The sequence below is a fragment of the Frankliniella occidentalis genome, unplaced genomic scaffold (assembly GCF_000697945.3).
Source record: "Frankliniella occidentalis isolate FOCC.00 unplaced genomic scaffold, Focc_3.1 Scaffold47, whole genome shotgun sequence".
Taxonomy (NCBI): domain Eukaryota; kingdom Metazoa; phylum Arthropoda; class Insecta; order Thysanoptera; family Thripidae; genus Frankliniella; species Frankliniella occidentalis.
The window spans coordinates 1,300,923-1,309,089 of record NW_026267177.1 but is presented as its reverse complement, the minus strand read 5'-3'; the positions used below and the strand labels follow the sequence as shown (position 1 = coordinate 1,309,089).

At 51.9% G+C, this 8,167-nt stretch overlaps 3 protein-coding genes across 9 annotated transcripts in view; 2 read left to right on the top strand and 1 right to left on the bottom strand.

Moving 5' to 3' along the window:
• LOC113207912 (RNA helicase aquarius) overlaps positions 1-8,167 on the bottom strand; it is a 30,214-nt gene that overhangs the window by 15,661 nt on the left and 6,386 nt on the right. Inside the window, exons 7-16 of one of the 7 annotated variants that reach the window (XM_026424671.2) lie at positions 2,568-2,681; positions 2,376-2,479; positions 2,136-2,247; positions 1,676-2,036; positions 1,428-1,565; positions 1,115-1,335; positions 863-1,032; positions 643-774; positions 409-549; positions 149-240 (exon numbers count right to left, since the gene is read on the bottom strand). In XM_026424671.2, the coding sequence (XP_026280456.2) occupies positions 149-240; positions 409-549; positions 643-774; positions 863-1,032; positions 1,115-1,335; positions 1,428-1,565; positions 1,676-2,036; positions 2,136-2,247; positions 2,376-2,479; positions 2,568-2,681 (1,585 nt within the window). Of the gene's footprint in view, positions 1-148; positions 241-408; positions 550-642; positions 775-862; positions 1,033-1,114; positions 1,336-1,427; positions 1,566-1,675; positions 2,037-2,135; positions 2,248-2,375; positions 2,480-2,567; positions 2,682-5,237; positions 5,385-8,167 lie in introns of those variants that run through there. The other 6 variants (XM_052267191.1, XM_052267193.1, XM_052267189.1 and 3 more) reach the window with 6 other exon arrangements.
• Positions 1-8,167, top strand: part of LOC113207920 (probable G-protein coupled receptor Mth-like 5) — a 13,434-nt gene that overhangs the window by 995 nt on the left and 4,272 nt on the right. The gene's annotated exons all lie outside the window — the stretch shown is intronic.
• The window catches only part of LOC113207919 (probable G-protein coupled receptor Mth-like 2), an 18,214-nt gene continuing 13,942 nt past the window's right edge, over positions 3,896-8,167 (top strand). Inside the window, exons 1-7 of the mRNA XM_052267196.1 lie at positions 3,896-4,481; positions 5,967-6,255; positions 6,343-6,653; positions 6,776-6,854; positions 6,929-7,098; positions 7,179-7,425; positions 7,601-8,156. Of these exons, the coding sequence (XP_052123156.1) occupies positions 4,382-4,481; positions 5,967-6,255; positions 6,343-6,653; positions 6,776-6,854; positions 6,929-7,098; positions 7,179-7,425; positions 7,601-7,886 (1,482 nt within the window). The 5' untranslated portion in view covers positions 3,896-4,381 and the 3' untranslated portion in view covers positions 7,887-8,156. The remainder of the gene's footprint in view (positions 4,482-5,966; positions 6,256-6,342; positions 6,654-6,775; positions 6,855-6,928; positions 7,099-7,178; positions 7,426-7,600; positions 8,157-8,167) is intronic.

Below are 8,167 nucleotides of genomic sequence, written 5' to 3'. Positions count from 1 at the left end.
AGGAAAATTGTGGTAAATATTGGAGATAATTTGAACTGCTACATCAGTTTTACCTGCAATCATAATTTTGTTAATTAACAAACAAAACATAACATAATTTTAAAAAGTTATTCACATTCTCAATAAGGCTAAATAGGACTGCACTAACCAGTTCCAGGTGGTCCAACAACAAGAGTTAAGCCTGGCTGCATACCAGCACGAATAGCTTCTATTTGGGTGGGAGTGAAACGGATTGAATTCCTGCACAGAAACAGTTAATGTAATGAATATTTTAACAAAAAAATCAATTTCTCATAACCTTATGTCATGTAAAATCATGGGGGTCAATTATGAATTACGTATTGTAATAAACTTAGTTGAGATATAAAAAGTGGTTCATTTCAGTATTACAAATAATAATTAACAAACCTTTTAGGCTCATTATAAAGATAAGGGCCGCGGCTAGGAATTATATGAGGTTCAACAACTATGGCTTGTTTTTGGTCTAACACTGGCTCCCTATCTTCACTTCTGGCACAGTGTTTTTCAATCACCTCTTCAAAGTTTAGTCTGAAACAGAATAAAAAGAATTAAAAAAAAATTAAATTAAAAAACCTCCTCTGCAATAAATTTTGCAAACAATACCCACAAACCAATACTCACATGAATGGTGGAGTCAGCTTGGAAGGGTCATCAGTTTTCACTTTGATTTCATGGGAAGGAAAACTATCTCTTAAATGATCTAAATCTAGGAAAGTGTCATTCCAATCCATTTTAGCAATCTCATTGGGCATTCTGTGAAGTCAAAAGAAAGAGTTTGTAGCAATATTTATTTGTTAAAGGTAGAAATTAGAAGAAGCTGATATTGAATTAGTGCTTTTACCTTGAATAATGAGCAGCACTTGGATCACCGTACCCAAGGATGATATCATGCAACCAATCAGGAACTACACATTCTGTGTTCATTAGATTTCTTATAGTTTCTAGAACTGCTTTGAAATTATTTTCTTTGGGCTTTCTTCTCATAAGAATGTTAAAAGTTTCGTACACATCCTAGACAAAATATAAAGATAATACAATTGATTTACAAAATTCTTACTAGGTCTGACAAAAGTTATGCAGGAATTATAATTACCTCAGCACCGTTTTGAGCAACATTATCCATATCATTACGATACTGATTGCAATCTAACCAAACACGGAATGTTCTTGAATCACCAGGCAGGTCTGGTCTAGGTTCAGGTCCATCCTCCACAACCCGACCATTGGAGTCCAACATTCCCTCCATTTCACATCCCCTTACATAAACTAATCCAACTTGCGGTAAAAAGGGCTCTCTAAAATTGTAACGAGTGCCTGCAACAAGTCAAGTCAAAACATGAAAACATCAAAAGTTTTCCAATGATACAAAATTCACGCAAAGTTAAAAAAAATAAAAAAATACTGACCAATTGGAACAGATGGGCGTACAGTAATCAGGAAACAAACATCATGTTTCCTAAGATTCTCCCACTCGTTTTTTATTTCTCGTCTTACATTGAGGTTAACAGTGATGTCTGCTCTAACTCGGGATGGATGATTCTCCCCTGTAAGCGTAATTTGTAATTTTAATGTCAGCAATTTCTATAAAAAAATCTTAACTGAAAATTGTAAACCTAAGGAAACAGTATAAAAAAAAATATCTGCTTATTCTTACCAATATTTGGTTTGGCCACTTCTACAACAGCAAAATTAACAATAGGCTGAGCCATCCGTGCCCATCCGCCAAAGTAAACACTATCATCTTCAGCTTTCCAAGGGTTCAACCTGCTAACAGCATCTTCAATATCCTGACGAATTTCGTATGTTGACTCTAATCTAAATAAGTTAAAATTTCTCAAGAGATAATCATGCAGGGTGAGGAACTGCAGATTCAACTTGGGTAGTGCAAGACAGCCCTCCCCACTAAAATATTCTGTTGGGACAATATTTTCATTCCATATTATATCTTCTGTGGGATATAATGGCATTTCATTGAGTAGTTCCAACTGAGATGCTCTTCTCTCATGACGAGAGACCTATGAAAAAGAAATAGAGTGAAAAATAATAATCAACAATACACACTGTACTGTAGGGAAATGTAAGTATGTAAATAGAAAGGGATATAAAACACACACCAATAATTCTAAAATAAACTCATGATCAATCCGAACCCAGTCTTCAATATGCTGCCTTTCTTCTGGTGGTACAAGGTTTAGGTAGGTTGCTATTGCTCTCAATTTGTCAAGGCTGCAGAAAGAAAACCAGGCAGCTTTCAGTAAATGGAGACATATATTGACAGACGTGTAAGTATTTAAAATGCTCGTACAAAAATGTCTGGCAGGCTTCCAAAAAGAACAGGTATGGTAACCACTCACCTAAGGGATCCAAAATGCTCTAGAAGGCTATCTCGAGTATCCACACTTGCAACATTTGCAAGAGCAAACATACGTAGATCTGGGAATTTAGAAAAGGCAGCTTTCTGAAATACAAAAAAGACAGGATCATCACCATTTCCAAATTAAATTAAGAGTTACATAAGTCGATGATTAAATTTAAGATAATCTTACTTGTAGTGATGTAATTTTGGAGTAGTGAAGTTGAGTCATGTCATGATCCGTCAATGGATCCCCAGTTTCATCATTAATTTCAAATCGGGCATAAAATTTCAACATCTCAAGCAGCTGTAAAAATTCAAAACAAATGAAGATGGATTAGTGATGGGAGAAAAAACTGACCTGCGGGCCGGCCGGTAAAGAGACAGTCTCGCTGTAAAAACACACATAAAATACTGGCACAAAGAAATTGGACAGGATCAAGACAATCAGCAAATTATGCTATATCATTCAAATTTTGTTGAAGTCGTCAGTTCAGACCGATGAAAACGGGCGTATTTTTATGTTTAACAGAGCTGTGGGTGAAATTTTAGAGACCTGTGTTCATTTGTCAAGTAGGCACGAAGGATGCTAGGACAGCTAGGGCTCACATCACACGGTCCGGCGCCGGCTGACAGTGAGATGTAGGAGGGGGGGGGGGTACGAGAAACAGCCTCAATGCTGCGAGCAGGAGACATTGCGAAGCAACTGAAAGGGGTAGCTAGAGTCCTATATTGGACTAGGTAGCCCATGAGCAGAGCGATGACAGACTTCTGCTCCCGCTCCTACGCATCTTGGACCGGGCGCGGCGCTGCTGAGGTCCGTTACAGATCCGCCCCCTTCTATGGCTGAACGGTGGCTTATCGTTAATAAAACGACTAATCGGCAATTTTATCAAAACGGGTAACTTTTACCTTCGGGTAGTGACAGTAACAAGGGACTGCCTGAAACGACTGAAAGCCATCTCACGTCACTCGCGGCCTCGTGAACCACATCCTGACCCTGGCCAAGGGCCTCAACATCAAGTACCCACGGCGCGCCCTTGACCCCGTGTCGTCAAGCGCCTAGGCCGCCAGGATTTATTATTAGGCTGGACCAGCAAAACCGGTATTCTGGGCGGCGGCGCGGGCGGTCGGGCGCGCCACCGACGGCGACTGGAGCAACAGAGGCTACAGTCGACCTGGACGGGTTGTGAAACTTGGAAGCTGTCAGGATAAAGGTCTGCGCACACGTCAAACGATTAAAGGAGCCTCCACACCATAACCCTGCCACGAGTAGAGAAAATTCTCTGTGTTACGCGGACCCCTTCCCGTCAAGTCCCCTCCAGTCCGAAATTAGCGGTGCCGCAAGCCATGAGTGCGAAGGGCCGGTGGGGCCGGTGAGGCCTGCTCCTTAGTGCGGAGGGTCCTGGAGGTCCTGCACGTGCCGGGGCCCACACGACGCCGGCGCCCGGCGGGGCAGGTCTGGGCAGCGACGCGATAGCACGGGCTGAACCGGCACTCGGCTGATTGAGCTGGCCTGGCCGGCACAGCCGGTAGTCGTTAGTCAGACACCCGGCTCTGCGGAGCTCAGCGGAGCTGCGAGTCGCTGCGAGCCTTGTGCGCCCCGCTCCCGCTCCCGCTCGCGCACCCCCAGCCCGACCCTCCCCCGCGCTTTATCGCGTCCTGGACACGCGACGCCGAGCCCAGCTGACCAGCTGTCGCGGTGTGACGCCTCGCCGCCACAGAGGCCGTCGTCCTGGAGCCTGGACCAGCCCCAGCCGCCGGCACCGGCCGCAGTGCGGCGCCCGCTCGCCACAGAGACCGTCGTCCTGGACCCGGCCAACACGCCGGCATCGCCACCCTCTCCGCCCGGAGCCGGGCTGGGCGCGGCACTGCGCCAGGGGGCGCCAGAGGTGTGCGCCGCGAGCTGCTCGCCGGACGATCCACAATAACAACAACATGGGGACGTCATCGGGAAAGAGAGCTGACGGGCGGGGCCGTTCCTGGAACGACTGCCTGCATGAGTGAATGCACCCCGATAAAGTCGTGGATGTGGCGAGGCGATGTGGTCTCATTGAGATGACACCGAGGCACCACCGAGGAACCATGGCGCACACGCATCGTACAGGTAAGGGGTCTCCATCGTGTTGGCGGCGCCGCGCCGAGGACCAACCGGAGAGCGCAAGGACGCCTCCACAAAATGCGTCGTGCACGGACGCTGCCTCTGCCTCGCTCCAGAAACATTTTACGGCACACATCACACCTCTGGCACCGACCCGTGCGAGTTACGAGTCCGCGAGTCTGCCGCTCGCTGATTGCACCCGGAAAAGCCCGTTCTTGCGTCGGAATTTGTTTGTCCCGATGCAACGTTCGTGCATTCAGAATTAAGAAGTAAATTTACTCGTTACAAGAAAGGGATTTCTCGGGTGTGCCCGCCGGCGTGCCAGTTCGTTGAGGACACCATGAGAGAAGGGTGCCCTGTTGGGGAGCGCCCATATCTCCATTTCCTGAGTGGTACTGGTAAGCCTTGGGGGCCTTGTGGGCAATAAGGCATGAAAAGTACGCGCTCGTGAGAAATACGGGGGTAGGGAGCGGGAATGGGAGGGGAAGGACCAGAAACCCGCCCACCTTACATCAGATCAGCAGGGCCCGTGTTGGCCAGGTTCGCCCCAACAAGCTGCGCCAGCTGCGCCCCGGGCCGGTGTGGCCACAGACAGCACCTTATCGCCCCGTGCTATCAGTCCCTTTAGATAATAATAAAAAAGCCATCCTCATCCAGAAAGCTAGAGATCGATGAGAGAAAAAGTAAGAGCGGGAGGGGGAAAAGGGGGGGGGGGTGATCGTACGTGGTCGTGCGGTCGTGAGGCGAGTGTACTGTACTGACCTGGAGTCCCTCATTAGTCACATTGTCTTCCGCACAGCGAAATGTGCGAGCTCCGGCAAAAGGCAACGTTAGTTGGAGAGCCACGAAGGGCAGGCGGCGGATTCGCAACCAAATCAAGGATGTCGCTATCATATTCTATCGTTTGATAAAATGGCATGATAAAGCAGGCAATCGCATCCATCTTACTGGTAGCCCAGGCTATTCCCTCCAAGAAAATCCCACCGAGGCTAGAAGTAAACACACCCATCACAGAGGAGGGGAGTCAGTCGTGCGAGTTTATCACTGATCGCTTCTATGACTTCCTTCCCGGGAAACAAAAAAGGTGCGCTGGTCGTGTAATCAATGTCGATGTGTAATGTTGGCAAAACCCTCAAGTACCAGAGACTTATGTACCTCGTCTGAAGTGTGACGCAAAGGCACGGAAACCAACGATCAATGGTGTCAGCAACACACTTGAGCGTTGATAGTATGAGCTCTGCGAAACTGCAGCACCTCAAATCTCTTTGGTCTCACTAGTTCTTATCGGGACAGTAGCATAATTAAAGGGGGGAAAATATTGACACCCTCAACAGCAAAGAGGAATGGTGAAAATGTCTGCCCAGCGCGTCGCATGACAACTGGACACCCCAACAACCTGTTTTGGGATGCGTGTTGGTGATGCAAGATTTTGCCCACACGGCAAACAAAAAACAAAATCCACGTTCAACCTGCGGCTCCTTTCCTTTCCAGCTTTGAGAGGAGCGAGATGGCACGCCGCGGCCGCGCTGGCGGCGCTCGCGCTGTTCTGCGGGGTCGCGGGTGCGGCGCCGCCCCCGCCCACTCCTGGCGCCTCCTCGCGGGCCAAGCAGTGCTGCCCCCCCGGCGTGGACCTGAGGAAGAACGAGAGCAAATGCGCAGACGGCAGCGCGGCGGCTCTGGACTGCAAAGTCAAGTTCCTGCTGGACGGCACGGACGGCGACGACAGCTACGAGATCACACCGGACGGCCTGCTGGTCCTCGGCAACTCGCTCATAGAGAGGTGAGTAGGGCGAGGAGGTACGCGCAACGGGGGGCTTCTCCATCACCATGGCCTCTGCCTAGACACCCCGCACCACCCTCTGCACAGGTACTGCGAGGCGCACAGGCCCGGCAGCCAGAGGAACGTGAGTGCGCTCGTCTGCTTCGACGGCTTCGACGATGACGTCGAGCACGAGACGCCGCGCCCGCAGTGGTGGTTCGACGTGGCCACGACGCTGTCCTGGATGTCCGTCGTGTGCCTCGCCCTCACCCTGGCCGCGCACCTGTGGCTGTCGGAGCTGCGAGACCTCCAGGGCCGCTGCCACATGGGCGCCGTGGCCAGCCTGGGCCTGGGGCTGCTCGTGCTCACCATCCTGCAGGCGAGCCCCCAACTGGACGGCGTGCCTTGCACCGTGATCGGTACGTGGTGGCGGGCGACGGCCTACCGTACGCTTATTTGCATCGCATGCAGCGAAGCCAATAAAATGGCAAGCGGCGCTTCGCAGTAAAATGTCAATTGTTAATCCACATCTCTCCACCAGCGTTCCTGGCATACTACTGGCTCCTGAGCGCCTTCTTTTGGCTCAACGTCACGGCCTTCAACGTGTGGCGATCAGTTGTGTAAGTATAAGCTCGGCACTTTTTATTTATTTTTAAAATTTCCCCCGAGTCCCACACGCGCTGCTCGTGCTCAGGCTGGAGCACGTCCGCTTCCGCGAGAGCACCCTGTTCGCGTGGTACTGCGCGGTGAGCCAGGGCGCGCCGCTCGCCCTCATGCTGCTCCTGCTGGCCGCCCACCTGCTGCCCGAGGCTGACGACGGCATCGTGCGGCCCCGCTTCGGCACCAACAACTGCTGGTTCCACGGTGAGCGACGCGCGCGGAGAAACGAACGCCACCGGCGCGAACCCGCCCACCCTAAAGCTCATCATCGTTGTTCGTCGCAGATGACCACGCCACCTGGGCGTGGTTCTACTGGCCCCTGGCCGTGCTGCTGGGGATGAACGTCATCTACTTCGTGTGGACGACGGCGCGCCTTTGGCGCCAGTACGGCAACAGCAGCGACAGCCCCGGGCGGCGCAAGCTCCTACAACGCCGCTTCCTCCTCTCCCTCAAGCTGTTCCTCATCATGGGCATCAGCTGGGTCTTCGAGCTCATCTCCTCGGCGGCGGACGTCCCCGGCAACGCGGCCTGGTGAGTAGCGAGGCGGGTCACCCGGAGGCCGGGTGAGTAGGGAGGCGAGTCACCCGGGGGACCGCGGCCTGGTGAGTGCTCTAGTGAGTAAAAAAGGGGGGGGGCACCCAGGACCGCGGCGCGCGTGCAAGTCTCTGAGCCTCTTCCACTGCCATGCTCTTCATGCTCTGCCCAGGTACCTGACGGACGCGATCAACGCGATGCAGGGCGTCATCGTACTGGTGGTGCTGGTGCTGACACGGCGCAGGGCGTGGCGCGCGCTCCACCGCCGAAGACCTTGTGGCCTGCGCCCCCCGGAGCACTGGGCCTTCCCGCCTGGCGACCACAGGCCGGACGACGACGACGACTCCACGGACTCGGAGGAGGACGCCGAGGACCAGGAGATGAACGACATGTCCACCAGGCCTTGCCCCACCTCGTCCAACGGACTCCCTGCCATCAAGGCCAATGGAGTGCACTGATACCGAAAGCCCCCCAGAGAAGGACTCAACCGGTCAACACCATCAGAGTAGTGAACACCGGGGAATCAGAGTGGCCAATGACTGGCTTTTCCGCCGCTAATGCTGTAGCCGGGCACCCGGCGCAAAGACAATGCCCCGAGGAGACAATAGCTCATCTGAGGGCCGCCGGGCCGCCGCGCACTGCCAGCATGAGGGCGCGTCGGTGTGACGCGAGTGTGCACAGCGAGGAATACAGGGTGACAGGGTCTGGTTAGACTGTACCGCATGCAGGTGTGCAAACG